At 33.3% G+C, this 19,685-nt stretch overlaps 1 protein-coding gene across 5 annotated transcripts; it reads left to right on the forward strand.

Annotated features, from left to right (window-relative positions):
- Window positions 1–13,211: 13,211 nt before the first annotated feature.
- LOC112775305 (ribosomal RNA small subunit methyltransferase) lies at window positions 13,212–19,252 on the forward strand. Of its 5 annotated transcripts, none has more exons than XM_025818870.3 (4): window positions 13,212–13,477; window positions 15,368–15,784; window positions 17,483–17,797; window positions 18,193–19,252. In XM_025818870.3, the coding sequence occupies exons 3-4, from the start codon at window positions 17,489–17,491 to the stop codon at window positions 18,940–18,942; spliced, it is 1,059 nt and encodes a 352-aa protein (XP_025674655.1). In that variant the 5' UTR covers window positions 13,212–13,477; window positions 15,368–15,784; window positions 17,483–17,488; the 3' UTR covers window positions 18,943–19,252. The 5 variants fall into 5 exon arrangements, with proteins under 5 accessions (XP_025674655.1, XP_025674656.1, XP_025674657.1 ...); XM_072227953.1 differs by having other exon boundaries at window positions 13,219–13,477; window positions 17,361–17,797; XM_025818868.3 differs by having other exon boundaries at window positions 13,219–13,477; window positions 17,420–17,797.
- The last annotated feature ends 433 nt before the right edge of the window (window positions 19,253–19,685 follow it).

Below are 19,685 nucleotides of genomic sequence, written 5' to 3' on the forward strand. Positions count from 1 at the left end.
TAGGAGCTTGATAAAATCTTCTGTCAGTTTTTTCTCTAAGTTAGCCCCTAAATTAGCGGTGTTCCCGACTTCGTCGCCTATTGTACTTCTTCCTCTTGTTTTTTAGGCTAGGGTCTTGAATCTTCTTGTACCCAGACTCCATTAAGCTTTATTATAGTGACTTCTTTGCCTTTTGAATAGTCTAATAGGTTCAAGCTTTTATTGTAGCACCTTCTAGCCAATTTCTGATTTTCTCTTATAGTTGTTATTCCCTCTAAGGTAGAAAATTTTATGCAAAGATGAGGGGTTGATACCACTGCAACAAGTTGGTTTAAAGTTATCCAACCTATGAAGGCATTGTAAGTTGATGCAACAATGTAGTCTATGTTTCGGTTATTGTCTTCAACCCCTTGCCAAAGGTGGTGTAAAAGGATATGAACCCCAAAAGACGGATAGGAAAATCTCCTAAACCAAAGAGAACGGCTAGGTATGCCTTTAGGTCATTTTCTTCTAGGCCCAGCTTGTCAAAGGTTAGCTTGAATAGGATGTAGGCTCAACTTCCCTTATCCACCAAGATCATGTAAAGGTTTGCATTAGCTAGAATTATTGTTATCACTCCTGAATCATCATACCTGGGTACAACATCTCAGACGTCTTCTTTTGTGAAGGTTATTGTAGGTAGGTTAGGCGTTTCTTCATCTTCTCTGACCTGGTAGACTTTCTTCAGATGCCTTTTGTGAGAGGAATTTGTTATCTCTCCCCTGCAAATCCATTAACAATCATGTGGATGTATCTCTCGAAGGTTTTTTGTGGTCGCTCTCACTTTCTGTCTTCTTCGACTCTTTTTATTTTATTAGTTTCCTCTGGCCATCCAGCAAGATATTTATCCAACCAACCTTTTTCGGCATGCTTTTTCAATCACGTTCTTCAAATCGTAGCAGTCCTTGGTTCAGTGACCATAAATTTTGCGGTACTCACAAGTGATGAGCGGATAATTTATACGCTTTTTGGCATTGTTTTTAAATAGTTTTTAGTATGATTTAGTTAGTTTTTAGTATACTTTTTATTAGTTTTTAAATAAAAATCATATTTCTGAACTTTACTATGAGTTTGTGTATTTTTCTGTGATTTCAGATAATTTCTGGCTGAAATTGAGGGACCTAAGCAAAAATCTGATTCAGGCTGAAAAAGGACTGCAGATGCTGTTGGATTCTGACCTCCCTGCACTCAAAGTGGATTTTTTGGAGCTACAGAACTCCAAATGGCACTCTCTTAATTGCGTTGGAAAGTAGACATCCAGGGCTTTCCAGAAATATATAATAGTTCATACTTTGCCCGAGTTTAGACGATGCAAACTGGCGTTCAACACCAATTCCATGCTGCATTCTGGAGTTAAACGCCAGAAACAGGTTGCAAAGTGGAGTTAAACACCAGAAACAGGTTACAAACTGGTGTTCAACTCCAAGAGAAGGCTCTACATGTGTAAAGCTCAATGCTCAGTCCAAGCACACACCAAGTGGGCCCCAGAAGTGGATTTTTGCATCATTTACTCATTTCTGTAAACCCTAGTAACTAGTTTAGCATAAATAGGACTTTTAACTATTGTATTTACATCTTTGGATTATCTTTTGATCCTTTGATCACGTTTAGGGGGCTGGCCATTCGGCCATGCCTGGACTTTATCACTTATGTATTTTCAACGGTAGAGTTTCTACACTCCATAGATTAAGGTGTGGAGCTCTGCTGTTCCTCATGAATTAATACAAAGTACTACTGTTTTTCTATTCAATTCAAGCTTATTCCTTCTCTAAGATATCCATTCGTACCCAAGAACATGATGAATGTGATGATTATGTGATGCTCATCATCATTCTCACCTATGAACGCGTGCTTGACAAACACTTCCGTTCTACATGCAAACAAGCTAGAATGAGTATCTCTTAGATATCTAATACAGAGGACCGAGTCTGAGATATTAGAATCTTCGTGGTATATGTTAGAACCCATGGACGGCCATTCTTGAGATCTGAAAAGTCTAAACCTTGTCTGTGGTATTCTGAGTAGGATCTGGGAAGGGATGGCTGTGACGAGCTTCAAACTCGCGAGTGCTGGGCGTAGTGACAGACGCAAAAGGATAGTAAATCCTATTCCAGTATGATCGAGAACCGACAGATGATTAGCCATGCAGTGACAGCGCATTTGACCATTTTCACAGAGAGGATGGGATGTAGCCATTGACAACGGTGATGTCCTACATAAAGCTTGCCATGGAAAGGAGTAGGAATGATTGGATGAAGACAGCAGGAAAGCAGTGATTCAGAGGAACGAAAGGCATCTCTATACACTTATATGAAATTCTCACCAATGAATTACATAAGTATCTCTATCCTAGTTTATATTTTATTTATCTTTTAATTATTAAAACTCTATAACCTTTTGAATCCGCCTGACTGAGATTTACAAGGTGACCATAGCTTGCTTCAAGCCGACAATCTCCGTGGGATCGACCCTTACTCACGTAAGGTTTATTACTTAGACGACCTAGTGCACTTGCTGGTTAGTTGTATCGAAATTGTGAAAAAGAACTAAAATTATGAACGTGCATATTAAATTTTTAGCGCCGTTACCAAGGAATGAACGATCACGATTTCGTGCACCAACAAGCTTCCTCAATTTTGTGGTTTTCTCTATATTGATATATTTTTCAGCTCGCTCTTATACCTCATATAAAAAATTCGAGTGTATCTTCGATATAGACTACGAGAAAGGACCTTCCCTAAGGCCATTAACGACCCCTATGATAGCTGCTTCAGTAGGCAGATTCTGAATCTCCAAACACGCTTTATTGAATATTTTCATCTAGGCCCTGAGGGCTTCTCCGATCTCTTGTTTGGTACCCAAGAGGCTTGGAGCGTGTTTGACTTTGTCCTTCTGGATGGAAAATCGCGTAAGGAAGCCTCTTGCCAAGTTGTAGAAATAGGTGATCGACCTAGGTGGAAGACTGTCAAACCACTTCATTATTGCCTTAGTCAATGTGGTCAGAAAGGCTTTGCACCAAGTTACATCAAAGGCGTTGGCCACATACATGTGACTCTTTAAGTTGCTTAGGTGCTGTCGTGGGTTAGTCGTTCCATCGTAAAGATCCATGTCTGAATTTTAAAGTTTCAAGGGACTTTAGTCTGCATAATTTCTTCTGAGAATGGATTTTCACTCCCTAAGGGTGTGGTTTCTCGATCAGCTCGAGATCTCTTACCCTTGAAATCAGATTTCAATCTCTCCAATTTCTCCTCCAACTTCATGTATCACCCGTACCTCTCTTCGTAGGGCCCACTCGGATTCACGTTGTACTCCAACTCAATCTCAAGTTGTTTCAGCTGACCTTGGTGTCCATGGACCAATCCCATGAGTTCAGGCATCTCTATCTCTCGATCCTCTAGGTCTTTGAATTTTTGAGCCGATCCTCCATCCTTCTGGGATGTTTATGTTTTCGTCCTTGTTAATACCCTTGCCTCTTTCTGTTCATGTGGGTATGACAATTTCTTGATTATCATTAGGTTGTTCTTCCTTATGGGGTCCTGATTCAGATGCAGTGTGTCCATCTTCTAGGTGGTCTTTCGCCATGGTTGGGTGTTGAACTCCGGGTCTCTGGCAACGGTGTCAATATTCCGAGGTTTACCTGAAACGGATGATTTGGGGCTGAATGTGAGGTCTAAATTCTTTATGGTATTGAGTCTGACATCTTCTCTGGTACAATAAAGTCATCTGATGTCTTTGAGTGAGGATGAGGGTGGTACCTGCAAGGAACTCCAATGTTTAAGTTAGCAAAGGTTTGAGACAGGTTTAATGAGTTATGGGTTAAGAAGTACTTGAGTTTGAGAGGGTATTTATACAACAAAAATGATGGCTTAACTATCATTCTTGTAATTCTCCTTCTCTTGTAGTGGCTGATTATCTCTCCTTTTATTTAGGGGTTGTTCAAACCTCATATTTAAATATATGTGTACGTTTGTAGCTGTAGTTAATATTATGCCTATAAAGTTAGACTTATGAGGTCAGGTGCTGGTAAAGTGAGTTTAAATTCTGTAGAATTAGGCTTTATTTATTTTGGGTTGACTGTGAGTTGTGGGTTATGTATGAATAACATACAGTAAGCCACCAAAAAATTTGATAATTTTAGTTAGATTAGATCACATAAAATATCAACAAGAGTTATATAATTAGTGTGCAGTTTGGAACTAATATAAATAGGGTAAATAGTCAAATTAATTCCTGAAAGATCACTAGTTCTCCAAATTAGTCTCTGAATAATTTTTTTAATCAAATTCATCCTTTAAAGATTTTAAAATAGTCATATTAGTCCTTTCGTTACTTTCTTTGTTGATAGTGTCAAAATTTGTTAATGTGCCACGTTAAGTGACATCCCAACACACACCTAAAAATCTTAATTGACTATTAATATAATAAGTTTATAAAATTAGATCAAATCAACCCTAAATTGAGGGATTTCATTGCCTCAAGTTTTTTCCTCAATTAGGTTTTGATTTGATCTAATTTCATAAATTTATTATGTTAATAGTCAATTAAGACTCTTAGGTATGTGTTGGAGAGTTACTTAACATGTTACATTAGCAAATTTTGTCACCATCAACAAAAAAAAATAACAGAAGAACTAGTATGACTAATTTAAAATCTTTAAAAAATAAATTTGATTAAAAAAATTTTCGAAAACTAATTTAAAAAATAAATGATCTTTTAAAGACTAATTTGACCGTTATAAATACCAATCTACTTAATTTTTCAAGTTGACAAGATAGCATAAGAATATATTCAGGAGAGAAAAACAGATAAAGTGCACAAATTTATAACGAAGTAGTCTATAGCTTGGAACTAATCTAAAGTTGGAGCTTTCTTCAGTGGGGAAAGTATCTTCTGGTCCTTGATGGACTAGGTAATAAATGAAATTAATGAAAAATATAGGGTTGGTCCACAATAATAAGAAGTTCACAAATAAACTTCCATTTAACATATAGGGAAAATTTAAATGTAGGGTTAAATTGGGTTGGGGTGAGGGTGAAGTCTTGGTTGGACATCTAAGTGGCAGATGGCACTGCACGACGGAGCAGTGGGAGTGGTAGAGCACTGCCGAAGTAGAGGCGTAGATCAGAACCTGGCCGAGTTCAGGTACACCAGACGGAAGGCAATGGGCGACATGGGAAAACCGTCGACGCAGGCACTGCGGTGGAGAAGTCGGAGGAGCAGCTCCGTAATGAGATCGATGAGCTTCTCCGCCAACAGCACGAGGTCACTCATTACTCTCTCACTAATTACCACACCACTCTACTTCCACTCTCTCCAATTCATTCATCAATTCTGCTTCTTTTTTGTTCAATTTTCTCAGATTACAGAGCGGCTTCATGATCCTCGAGGCCTTTGAAGGGATCCCTTCTCAGCTCCTCGCCGACAACCCTTTCCTCCCCATGTCAATCTCACTCCCCCTCTCCCTTCTTTTCTAGAGCAGAAAATATTATATTTCTTGTAATCTGAGTTTAGGGATTTGGTTAAATAGTGTAATTTGACATACAAGGAGACAGGAATGGACCGGAAGGTCAACCTCCTACTAAACGCTGACTTTCTTCTACTTTTATCAGGGTAATAACATTATAATCTTCTCATTTTCATGTAATTTGGTTCTTTTTGCACATTAGAGGATTAGAATAGATCGTAGGAGGAAGCATATGATATAATTTAAGTTGATTCTGGCTTATTAATTGATAAAGGTAGAGGAGGAGGGAGAATTGATTCAGGATGATCCTGCTCATGCACCGAAGAGTGTTAACACTAATGGGATCAGTGCTACTAATCGAATATCCCGCTTTCTGGTAACTAGAGTTTCACATCAATATTTTGTTGATAAAGGAATAGTTTTGGCAGAATTTTTGAAAATCCATTCTTTTTAGCTGTTTAATCGGACTACAATATTTATCTAAATGTGACTTAATTGTATTATACACAGTTCATTGATGCCGGAATGATGGTTTCTCCTACAGTCTATGCACGACGCAGTCTGTGTTATCTTATTAGCGATATGTATCAAGAAGCACTGAACCATGCAGTACAGATAATAGTGATTTCCCCTATATGGTACATTGCATTTTATTTTGAATCTGTTGCACTTGGAGGACTTGGAATGGAGAATAAAGCACAAGTAGCAATTAAAGAAGCTACAACACTTGAAGCTAAGAAGAGTTCAAATGCTAAAGAAAAGTGAATAAGGCTTTGTACAGATACAAACCTTTCTTACTGATTTATGTTCTACATGATGATGATGACAACCATCACCTCCACAAGATTAATTATTACAAAGATTTCATCATTGAATTACACCATAGATCCACAACAACAAAGTTGAATGTGTTTTTTTAAGACTACTACTTCAAGGAACAGTGATTGGATTAGATGAGTGTTGGTTATGGCACACCCCTTTCCCCTTTTTTGTTGGGCTGGTTAGGATGTTCAATTTAGTTTATGATTTGATTCATTGAAGCATGGCTCCTTACTTCTAGCAAAATTTTTCATTTTTTTTCATTTTATAAAAGGTTGAAAGTGTGAAAAGTAAATAGTTTTGTTGATCATGGCCTTGTATTTTCACTATTTTTTGTTGGAATGCCAAGATATTGTGTTCATTTGTTGGTTCCTTGAATCTTGTGACATCGACGCTTTTGATTGAATGAAAAAAAAAAGTTGGATGAGAAGAAAAAAATGGGAAGAAAAATACCTATAATCTTGTTACTTGGATAAAGAAAGTAAAACTATTTTTTCTTCTTTATCTTTTACTTGATGAAAGGAATTGGAGAAAAAATAATATGTTGGTTGTAGAGAAAAAGTAAGAATAAAGAGCATAAAACATATTAAATGATATTTTAACGATTATTATAGGTGAAGAGTACATATCTAATATTTTTTTGCAGTGTTTTTGTTTTTCCTTTCTTCATCATACTTAAAGTGTCATAATGTTGGATATGCTGCTCATTCAATAATGATGAGAGCTATTTGCTCACTTTACACAATATGAAAGTTGGTTCATAACGAAAATATACACTTGTGAATGCATCATTTTATATGATAGGCAACAGGATCCAAATAAAAAGGGAGAAAAGTTAACAAAAGATAAACGAAATATTTATGCCATTTATGCCATTGGTACTGAACTTGAGTCGGCATACTTTCTCATGTAAAATGAGTATATCGAACATTTCTTGTCATTAAATCATTCTATTAGACAACATTAATTCACATATACAAATGGCTAAAAAGAAAACCTTCACTCAATAAGATGAATCAAATGTTTATGATCATAGTATGCAGATAAGTTCATGGATTCTCTTTGCCGCTGTCTAATTTCGCCAGGTGATTTTTTTGAGACTCTCTTTGATCCGAAAATATACTCCTTCACGGTACTCTAAGCTAAAAGTATTTGCTTCTTAACCTGCCATTAAGATAACATAAACTTAAATAATAAGACTAACAGATGCTCTTAATAAAAACTGTAAATCAAACATGTTCTGAAGCTTTTGGGTTTTGAGAATCCAATTGTAGTAGATTGATGTATTGACATTCAGGCACTTTTGTCAGTGAAGCACATACCATCAAAGGCTCAAATTATGCACTCTATTAACAAGGTTTATTCAGTGATACTTGAAAAGGTGACTCAAATGAGGAAATTAATTTTCAGAGTACAACTAGAAAAGAGGTTCTAGAAATAGCATTCTAATTACAAAAGGCACATACTTATCTCTATTGCAAGGCCATAGTTTCTAATATACATAGTTAGTTATTAGTGCAACATTTTACAGCTCATCCACAAGCAATTGCACGTACTTGCAAAAATGAAAGTATTGATATTTGATTATTTGAATAGTTTTTGAGAAGGGAACCATGCACGAGGAGAATAATCATGGTGGTCCAACCCCAAATTCATCAGTAGATTCTGAATAAAGTTTCAAATTGAGATCAGCATTCATCCAATAGGTATCAATTTGAATACCTCAGAAACACTCCTTTGTTCAAAGTTTTCCGAATAGAATATGATAATAACCAATACCAAATTAGATGAGCTAACTTGAGCTTTGTTTGAGACAAAAAATTCCAAATTGCAGCCATGAAACTTGCAACTAATAAGTAATAGCCCATAAACCAGAAAATCAACTGAGAAGTTTGGGAAAAACTAGAACATCTATCCAATAATAATAACAAGAGTAAAGTATTGTTTTTGTCCCCAACGTTTGGTGTAAGTCCTAAAGTTGTCCCTAACGTTTCAATCGTCCTATTTAAGTCCCTAACGTTTCAAAATTGACTCAATGTTGTCCTGCCGTTAGGAATCCATTAACAGAATTGACGGCAGGACAAAATTGAGACGATTTTGAAACGTTAGGGACAAAAACGATACATAAAAATAAATTTTAATTTAATTTTATCTTTCAATATTAATTTTTTATTGTACATAATATTCAATTATTTTTTAATTACATCTAAATAAATTACATTTAATCACATTACTTTTATTTTAAATAAATTTATTTTTTTATAATTTTAAAGAATTTTGATATATTAGAGACAAGGTATAATTTATATTTTATTGTATATATATTATTTTTTCTTTTCTGCAAGTTTATATACTAGTCATTTTACAAACATTTCATAATAACTAAAAATCTTTAAGAGTAAAATTATAAAAAATTAATTTATTTAAAATGAAAGTAATATGATTAAGTGTAATTTACTTAGATGTGATTAAAAAATAATCAAATACTATGTATGGTAAAAAATTGATATTATTGAAGGATAAAATTAAAATTTATTTCTATGTATCATTTTTGTCCCAACGTTTTAGTCCTATTTATGTCCCTAACGTTTCAAAATCGTCTCAATTTTGTCCCGCCGTCAATTCTGTTAATGGATCCCTAACGGCAGGACAACATTGAGTCAATTTTGAAATGTTAGGGACTTAAATAGGACGATTGAAACGTTAGGGACAACTTTGAGACTTACCCCAAACGTTAGAGATAAAAACGATACTTTACTCTAATAACAATAATATAGAAAAGGAACCAAATGAAGAAAAGGGTAAAGATTAAAGCTTTTGAATGATAGAAAAAGAAAGATTACACACAGGGTCGAGAGCGTTGGTCTGAGGTCCATAATCAGCAGTCAAGAGGAAATAGGAAGCGGTGACGGTTGCAGCAATGGTTACCCTTTTCACTAGCTTCTCCGTTTTTGGACTCAACAAACTCATTTTTATTCAATTTGATCAGATCCAATGCGATTATCTTCTTCGCTTCTCCCTAACAGTCTAACTTCAAGCTTCAATTTTCAAGCTTCAAGCTTCAAACTTCAAACTTCAAACTTCAAACTCTGTGTTCGAGCTTAATTATTGAATTTTATTTGTCATTTATTTATATTACAAGAGAAATGGTAATCCATTTCATCAAAGAAAAAAAAAACTAATAAACCGGGTCTTATCATTTCAATTGAATCAAACCAAGCTGAATCAGTTTGTAATTTGATCAAGTTTTGGATCAAATACATAATTTTCAAGAATTTTCGTACGGGTGCTATCCTCACCATTGAAATGGTATTTTTCTATCTGATCCACCAAAATCTGAAAAATATATTTTTTCCACCAAAGATAAAGCTTCTAAAGTTTGACCTACTTAACTTTTCAAGTTGATAAGAAGAGATTATATACTAATAAATTTGGAGAGTGATATTAACGCTCCCATAATTGATAATCATTGTTTTCTTGGCGTGATTTTGTCAGATTTTGTTTCATCCTCGTTAATTTATTTTTACCATAATAGAGATATTTTTACTGTGAAGATAATTAGAAAATAATATACATAAAGAAGTAATATTATTAATTAGGGAGTGACAATATTAATTCTCATGTGAACTTTGTACCTAAATTTTGATCTTATTATGCCTACAAATTTTGATTTTAAAATAAAAATGTAAAATTAATTACTTTTATAGCTTCTATTGTGCAATAGTATACTTAATGATTTAAGAATGACTCAATGTTTATAATTTTTTCGTTTTAGTTAATAAGCTTTTGTAATCACAATATCTTATCCTTCATATTATGCTATAATTTTCAGACGCCCCGAAGAAAAAAATATGCTATAATTTATAGTCTTTAAATACATTGCTCTTAACTAATTCAGTTACTCTCTTTGGCATGACTAATTTTTAAAAAGAAAAAGTTTAGGGCAGTAATTTTTGTGTTTTGTGGCCAACACTTAATTATCAAAAGAAAAGTGAGTGATCCTTCACTATTGAATGTAATCTTATTGAATGTAATCTCACACCATTAAAAACACTATTGATAGTCAATTGATGGTTACAAAACACAAAAATTGCTGCCCCTAACACTCCTCTTTTAAAAATTTAGTGTACATATATATAAAATAATAATTAAAACTACACAAATTTAAAACAAGAATTATATTACTTGAAAATTTTCTCTAAATCATAAAATAATTATTACATACTGACATAAATGAGAAAGATCGAAATAAGAAAAAAAATCTACTAGAAAACAAATCTTTTTTAGCCAATAATCAGTCAACAAAATAATAAATAAATAAATATCAAAAGAAAAAAAAAAGAAAATTTAAAGGTTTTTGTTGATTTTTAACAAATCGATGGTGGTTCGATTCTAATGGTTTGGGAGCGAAACTAACTCCTCTTTGCAAGTACCAGTTTTCTATAAGTACATCAAAGCGTCTTCGATTAGACGAATATTGAAATAAAAAAGTAAATTAAAATTTGTAAAAGAATAAAAGAAGTTAAAAACAACGAATTCAAAATGAAAATTGGTTGAAATAAAAAAAATTGTGTTAAAATTTAAAGAAAGTAATAAAGTGCCTTCGACTGGGTCAAAGGACTTTGACATAAAACTTAAAGGTGTTGAAATATAAATTGGACATTGAAATTAAAGAATGCTTGAAAGATAAATTTGCTTGAAAAGTAAAGTTTACAGAAAGATAAATTGAAAAGATAAAAACATGGAAGGAACCTTACAGATAATTAACTCGAAGCAGACTCAAAAAGTCTCTGGAGATGTGAGTGTGTGTGAGTAATTTCTGAATTAAAGTTCCAATCTTTATTTTCTAAAACTTTCTAGTATTTATAATTTATATTTGTAACCGATTGTTAATTATACGGTGCAGTCTTGCAGGCGCAATCCCTAGTAACCGTTCCCGCTCTTTGGTTGATAAAATGTTACTCATTCATTCTTCACGTGGTGGAAGCCCTCAACTTCTCCACTTATGTAACCGTTCGACTCACTTACTCCGAGCGTCCATTCAATTTCTCCTTCGAATATCCATTCGACTAGGCTCACTCGATTTAATAATGTGTTCGAAATCAAATTTGTGTCGAATAACTCTCAACTTATACCTGCACGTGCACTTTTCAACATTTCGATCTAATTCATTCTAATCGAAATATTTTTCGACCATCAAAAGAAAAAGAGAGATCTTAGCTAATAATTGAACAAAAAAATTTGTTTCCGAATATTTTCTTTAAAACAAATAAAGAGAAAGAAATTAAAATTTTTTTCAATTAACAATTAATCAATATTTATTTTACTCATCAAATTTTTTCTTCTTTTAATATTTACTTATTCAGTTGGTTGATTAATATATGAATAAGTATTAAAACCCAACTCTTATGTAGTATATTATTAATTAATATTTTTTATTAATAAAATATTTTTTAATCTTCATTATTTGAAAAGTTTAGAATATTCAGAATTTAAAATTTAAAATTAAAAATATTTTTTTAAAAAAAATGAACTTATGATAAATGAAAAAATTAGTTTTAATTCATAATAATATATATCACCTTTTTTTCAGTTAGGAGGAAAAATATAGATATTATTATTTTATTATTTGATATCTATTAATAAAATAAAAATAAATTTAATTTTAATACATTAATAATATAAAATATTTTGCATAATTATTTATTCACATCTGTTCATTTGAATTTAATTTTACTGACTCGGTGATACTAATTAAATACACGGCTGTCTATATATTAACACTATATCAAAAATTAAATTCTTAAAAGATATATATTCCATTTGTTTTTGGGTTAGAAGAGAAAAAAAAAAGTAAAAGAAGATATTACTAACCCTAAAACACCCCTTCTCCCTTATTCCCTTTTTTATTTTTTCTTTTTTTTGCTCAAACCCTTATTCACTTAATAGTCAATAAGATTTTGAAAAAAAAAATCGGTTATCAAACTATTTTAGTTATTAATTCATTAATTTATTAATTTAACTGATTTAATTATAATTTAATTAAAAAAATTTTATAATAAAATAATAAAAAAATTAAAATTTAATATCCTAAAATATAATTACATTCATCAATAAATCTGTAAACAAAATAATTAACTTAGAAGAAGAGAAAACTAATAATAGCTCAATTATAGATTTAGAAGAATTGGTTAAAGATGTTTATATAATTAAAAAAATAATTTATTTGTTTGAAAAAAGGAAAAAAATAAAAGAAATTATTAATATAACAATTAAATGGAAAGAAGATAATTAAAATAATAAAATAAAAAAATACATTTGAGATTTAGGTTTTTAAAAGTCTAGATAAATAAAAGAAATCTATTCCAAGTATTTCCAACAGATGTTTAGTTTATATTTATGTCTGAATATTTGTAAATAGGAGCGAAGTTAGATAAAATATTATAAAAAATTAAAAATATTTATACAATAAAATAAAATTAAAATAAAATTAAAAAAAATTAAACTAAAATTTATATATAATTAATATGTTAAAAATTAAAATTAAAGACAATTAACCTCTTTCTCTCCAACTATGTGGCTCCGCCACTGTCTGTAGAAATATTACATAAACCATGAGTATAAATGATATCGCTCTCCACAAACAAAAACAAAAATGTTTAACCAAACAATGGACAATGAATTGAATTTAACTGATTATACCTGCTTCTTTTCTATTTCTTCGATTTTACTATTCCTGAGAAGCAAGAAATTACGGTTAGTTTCAAAATTTAACATTAAAACTAAAAGAAATAACATTAACTTGCAATCGATTTATCAGGATATGGACAACAACTTGCACAGACTTGAACGACGTCGTTTTCCCTTTTTTTTTAAAAAAAAAAAAAGAAAACCCCCCAAACCCCCCACACACACACACACGAAACAGTAAACACCCAACACCCCCTTCCTTCGAAACACAACTAGCCTTAAGGATTCCCAAACTAAAACCCACCTTCGTCGCCGGAACTGCTGCCGCCGTCCGTGGGTTGTCGGCGTCTTCACGGCCTCCTCCTTCCCCTGTCCCAAGCGCATACGGCTAGAGCTCCTCTTCTAGCTCGGCACGTCATCCATTCCGCCGGTGAAGTCGTTGTTCGAGGCTTCCAGCTGCTGCGCCGTCGTCTCGCCGTTGACGTGGTTAGTGGCACTGTGATTTCTGTTGAGTACTTGAATTTGAATGTCTCTGTCTCTCTGAAGTCTGAATGAGTGATTTGTGATTTTAAATATCTCTGATTACTTGATTAGTGATTTGTGTTTTGAATCTGAAATTTGTGATAACTCATAACTGATAAACAATTTGTTCCGCTGCTGTTGCCGATTTTAAATTTATGTTAGTTCTTAGTAAACTCATAACTCATAAGTCACAACATTGAACTGTGGCGTTTTCCCTCAAATTAATTTGATGTGAGGTAATTGGTGTTTAGGGGACAAAGTGGAAACCTGCGACCTCCAAAGTGGAAACCTGTTTTTAATCGGATTTTTTTGTTGATTTTTGGTTCTGTTATGTTCTGCTTTTCATTTGGTAATGGTGTTTATGACTGGATTTACCTGTTTTTCATTTTTTTTTATTTTTGATTTAATTTGGTAATGGTGTTTTGTGTTTATGATTAGGGGTGGTAAAGCGGGCCGGTCTGCCCCAACCCGTCCTGCCTAGGCCCGTCCCATAAACGGGGGTGGACCGGCCTGCCCCACCAATTAAAATGGGTTTAAAATGCTAGTCCGTCCTGTTTTATGGCGGATTGGCGGGTTGGCGGGCTAGTCCGCTTGACTCTTTTTTTTTTTAAATAAAATTCATTAAAATTAACCAAAAAATAATAATTAAAAAATCAAATACAAATAAAAAATAGTCAAATTATAATATAATTTTTTTACAATTTTTTTAATTTTTAACTTCAATAAAATTGTTTAAAATAATATTTGTCAATAGAATCATTTTTATTTTAAAAAATAAGTCACATAATTTGAGCATATATACGAAATTGTAAAATAAAATAAATAAAGTTAATAACTAAAAGAAGAATAAAAATAAAAAATGAAAAAAAAGTGTTTAAAAATTCTATAATTATTAATTTTATAATAGTAATCACTCTTTTATTTAATAAAAGATAAATAAATAAAAATCTTTGGCCCGGCGGACCGTCCCGTCCTGCCCCGCCAAAACCCGCCAATTTGGCGGTGCGAGTTTGGCGGATTTTTTTAATTTAACAGGCTCCAAATCTTAGCCCGACCCGCCTTTTTTAGCGGGTTTAGCGGATCGGCCCGACGGGCTCGACCCATTTTGCCATCCCTATTTATGATTGGGTTTATCTGTTTTTTATTCTTTTTTATTTTTGATTTAATTTGGTAATAGTATTTATGATTGGGTTTATCTGTTTTTCACTGTGTTGTTGCCTTAAATTATTTGATTTCTAGCTGTTTTGTTGTTGTTTTTAATTATGATTATGATTTATTGATTGATAAATCTTCATGATATTTAGATATTTTTTTCACTATTTAAATTTTTGAGATTATATTTTGATAAGATTATATGGATTTGATTGACGATATTTAATGTAAACGGTTGAAATTGTATTTTGATAAGATCATATAAATTTAGTTGACGATATTTTATGTAATGTTTTAAATTTGGAAGATATTTAAGATTTATATTAGATTAAATTATATTTTATGATGTTTATTTATAATTTATTTATTATTTAATTTTAAAATGGTTTTTTTAATTAAATTATCGGTTGAATTAATAAATTAGTAAACTAGTAAGTAGAACGGTTTAATAATCGGTCCAATTTTTCAAACTTTGGTATTGAGTGTTGACTGTTGAGTATTGACAATTACTATGGTTTTGAAAATCGGACCGATCACGACCAAGAACCAGGAGTTTTTGCAGTTCGGTCCATTAGGAAAAACCGCCATTTCAAAATCCACATGAAAATTGCTGAACCGGCTGGTTTACATCAAACGTTCCGTTTTATGGTTCGTTTAAAAAATATAAAAAAGAAGAGTAATCTGATTCCTTCCTTGTTCCAGCGACCCAGCCCCTTTCTCCTTTTCTTTCCTTCACAATTCAGAACCTTGGACTGCTCTCAACCAAAAAAAACCCTAGCCGTCTAGCCTCCACCACCGCCTTCGCAAGGAGTGGGACACTGCCGCCGTCCGTCGCACTCAGGAGCTTTCCTCTTCGTCCTGTCGGCGTGCTCCAAGTCTCCGACCCCTGTTCGCTCTCACCGATCGCAGCTTCTTCCTCGAGGTCAGCTCGGCGTCCGTAGTCTTCGTCTGCTAAGACGCGCTTCCGCCGCCGTCCGTCGCGCTCAGAGCTTCTGTCTTCATCTGGTGCTCGTGCTTCAAGTCTCCAACCCCTCTTCTCATTCACCAATCGTGTGGTCGTAGTCTGCTCGCCGTCGTGCTACCCTCCGTCGTACCCTGCCCAGACTGCTCAGATCGAAGGTCAGTGCGCACTGCTAGTGCTTGTTCTTCGTTTTTTTTAATGCTCTGTTCAGAAGTGAGAACGAAGGTTTATGATTCTGGTAGGGCTACTCAAATTGGTTTTTTCATTTTTTTTTTAATGTTTCGTTCTTGGTTCTTTGTTCTTTGGTTTAGGATTCTGCTCCTTCTAATGCTACTCAGATTGAATTGTTGAATGATTAACTCTGATCACTACTGCTGTGCTGTACTCTGTTTTGTTGCTTTTTTTTTTTTTTTTTTGTGCTATGCTGAAAAAAAAATTGTGCTGAAAGTCTGAAACCTTGATAATCCTTGTTAATCTTTGGAAAAATTTGTTAATCTTTGTTAAAATTAGGCTGAAATCTTGTTAAAATTGTTATCAGTAATAGTGTGTGCTGGAAATATTGCTAATCTTTGTTAAAATTATGCTGAAGCATAAGCTTTTATTTGTTCCATGTAATCAATCTTTTGTCAGGGAAAGAATAAATTGGCTAATTCAATGATGACTATTTTGATGAGTTCAATATTGATCAGCCTTGCTGTAAGCTGAATTTGTTGTTGAAAATTTGTTGGTTGATAAATTATCGCTGGAGTTGTATTTGTTGCTAATTATAATCACTGAACCTTGAATTTGTTGTTCTTACTGAAATAATCACTTAGTTAAATTTTTTGTTGCTGTAAATCATCTTTGGAGCTAAACTTTTTTGTTGATGAAAATTATCATAGTTGTATTTGTTGTTAAAAATTATCAATGAGTTGAATTTGTTGCTGTAAGAATAGATTTGATTCTTAGTATTGATGAAAATTATCATAGTTGAATTTGTTTTTAGTTCAATGAAGGAATAGATGAACTGAATTAACTCTTAATTAGATAAGTAGATGATCGAATATTTATTATTGGTTTGGTTAATTCAATGAATTTTTTTTATTTCTTGTAACGATCTTAATGAGTTCAATAGTAATATAATGACTAATGAGTGATAAATTGTTAATATTGATGAGATCAAAGATTATATTAGATTTTGGTTGATGTAGTACTATAAATTTGGAAGACATTAAAGTTCATATTAGCCTATAATTATGTTTTAGGGGGTTTATTAATATTATTTATTATTTTACTATAAAACGGTTTTTTTGGTTGGACCACTATTGAATTGATTGGACCACTGAACCAGGAAACTAATAACTAGAATGGTTCGATGTCCGGTCTGGTTTTCAAAACCTTGACAATTACATAGGCAGTATTGGACTATGGCTATAATGGTATTTGATAGATTGATTTATAAATTAGTTAAATTTATATTTTTGATTAGTTTGTTAATCATTAATTTATTGATTGTGTTATGTTTTGCTCTTTTGTTCATTTAAATTGAGAAAGTATTTTGTATTAGTGACTAGTTTATTATCTATGTTTGCATTGTTAGTTATGTTCCTTATGTCTCCGTGTTGATACTTGATTATTATTAATGTGTTTGTGAAGACATGCTTTTTAATTTTAAGTTTATTATAATAATTTTATATTTATATTTAATTGTAACTGGATTAACCGGTTCAACTTGTGACCTACTGGTTGAACCAGTAATCCGATCGTATGACCGGGTCGATTACCGGTATGGTTCTAATAAGTATGCTTAACAGTTCCATCGGCTTTTCCCTCTTGTGACGGCGCTGTCTCACACACCTCTTGTGTTTGTGGCATAGCAAAAAATGGCGGGAGGGAAGGTGAAAAAGGAGAAGGGAAAGCCACAGCAGCACACACCTTACCAGGGTGGAATATCCTTTCACAAATCCAAGGGGCAGCACATCCTCAAGAACCCTCTCCTTGTCGATGCCATCGTCCAGAAATCTGGCATCAAACCCACTGACGTCATCCTCGAGATTGGTCCCGGTACCGGTAACCTCACCAAGAAGCTTCTAGAAGCCGGTAAGAAGGTCATCGCGGTCGAGATTGATCCCCGTATGGTTCTCGAGCTCCAGCGCCGTTTCCAGGGCACTCCTTATTCCAACCGCCTCACGGTATGCTTAGCTAACTAACTAACTGTCTAATGGTTACAAACTTAGTTTGTTAAGAGTTTGTTGAGTTTGTTAAACAATCCTTTATTGGTTCTAAACATGTTCTTTTAGACTGTTTTATGTTTGGTGAAAAAGTTGAAAGAGTGGTGGAAATTTTATTCAATGTTTACTCTTAATCCTGAGAAAAAAATAGTATAAACTAATTTCCAATTAGAGTTAAATTATTGAGCATGAAGTTTTATTCAAAATACTGCGGATAACTTCATAATAGTGAATATGTGTATGCGTGATCGTTTTGTATTGATATGTTGATTCGATGTTGCTATGTGAAGACTGGATTTGACTTTTCCTTAATTGTTTCAAAATTGTGGCTTAATTTTGTTTATGGATGATTTCAGGTTATACAAGGTGATGTGCTGAGGACAGAACTCCCGTATTTTGACATATGTGTGGCGAATATTCCGTATCAGATATCCTCGCCTCTCACTTTCAAATTACTCAGTCACCAGCCTGCATTTAGGTGTGCAATTATAATGTTCCAGAGAGAGTTTGCCATGAGACTGGTTGCTCAGCCCGGTGACAAACTCTATTGCCGTCTTACGGTGAACACACAACTCCATGCTCGAATCTTCCATCTCCTGAAAGTTGGAAAGAACAACTTTCGCCCTCCGCCTAAGGTTGATTCTTCTGTAGTACGAATAGAGCCAAGGAAGCCCAGGATTGAAGTTAACAATAAGGAGTGGGATGGCTTTTTGCGAATTTGCTTCAACAGAAAGAACAAAACCCTTGGTGCAACTTTCCGGCAAAAAAATGTCATATCTTTACTCGAAAAGAACTACAAGACCGTGCAGGCACTAAAACTTTCACAAGAGGGTGCAGTGAAGGACACAGGAAGTCAAATGGATTTATCTAGTTTCGGTGATTTTGATGAGGATCAAGGCATGGATATGGATGGTGGATTGGATGATGATGATGGGATGGAAGTTGAGGATGGAGAAGCAGAAGGTTCGCAATCCGAATTCAAGGACAAGGTTTTGGGTGTTTTGAAGGAGGGAGATTTTGAAGAGAAGAGGTCATCCAAGCTGACCCTGCAGGAATTCCTTTACCTGCTTTCGTTATTTAACAAAGCTGGCATTCACTTCTCCTGATGCTAAATTCAAACGAGTCATATTTCTGATATAAGATAAAGTAGTCTAAATTGTTATGCTTTTTATTTTTTTATAAGTTACTTAATAGAGTGATACCAGGTTAGGCTGGATTTTGGTTCTACTTAGTGAGGATTTGTATCCAAATTTTGTTTATCATTTTTTCGTCCTTTTGAATTCTAAAAGTTGGTGTTCACTCTATGGCTCTTCACAATATCTTACACATCTTATTGAGATCCTAGATGTTGCTGAAATGAGTTCGCCGCTGTTTATTTTGTTCCAGTCGGATTATATAATTTGTCAAAATTATTCATATTTTGGTGACTTACAGCCATATGAAAATCTTAAGTAAAAAAGAGAGGGAAATAGATCTCCTTCCTTCACATGTATAATGTATTGTACTAGCCAAATAACTCACCACCACCTATGTCTAATGTTATATTTCTTTCAATTTGTCTCATTAATAATACCTACGGTATAATATTATCTTTCAATAAATTGTGTTTCCTTCTACATGAAGTCTCTACACATGCTTAATTTTTGAGTTTATGACAATGAAATAGAGTGGAAAGGATTTGTGTTTGGACCATTTGGCGTAATATGTTTCCACTTAAGGCATTCTTGTTTTTGGGCTTGCGTCCCTCCAGTATTCTTTTAGGGTTAGGATCGTGAAATTTGATCTAGTTTAGTATATATTTCAGGCTGGATTTGAGTCGTTTTAAATTGACCCATTTTAGATAGAATCC

This window comes from Arachis hypogaea, chromosome 19 (genome assembly GCF_003086295.3).
Source record: "Arachis hypogaea cultivar Tifrunner chromosome 19, arahy.Tifrunner.gnm2.J5K5, whole genome shotgun sequence".
Lineage (NCBI taxonomy): Eukaryota > Viridiplantae > Streptophyta > Magnoliopsida > Fabales > Fabaceae > Arachis > Arachis hypogaea.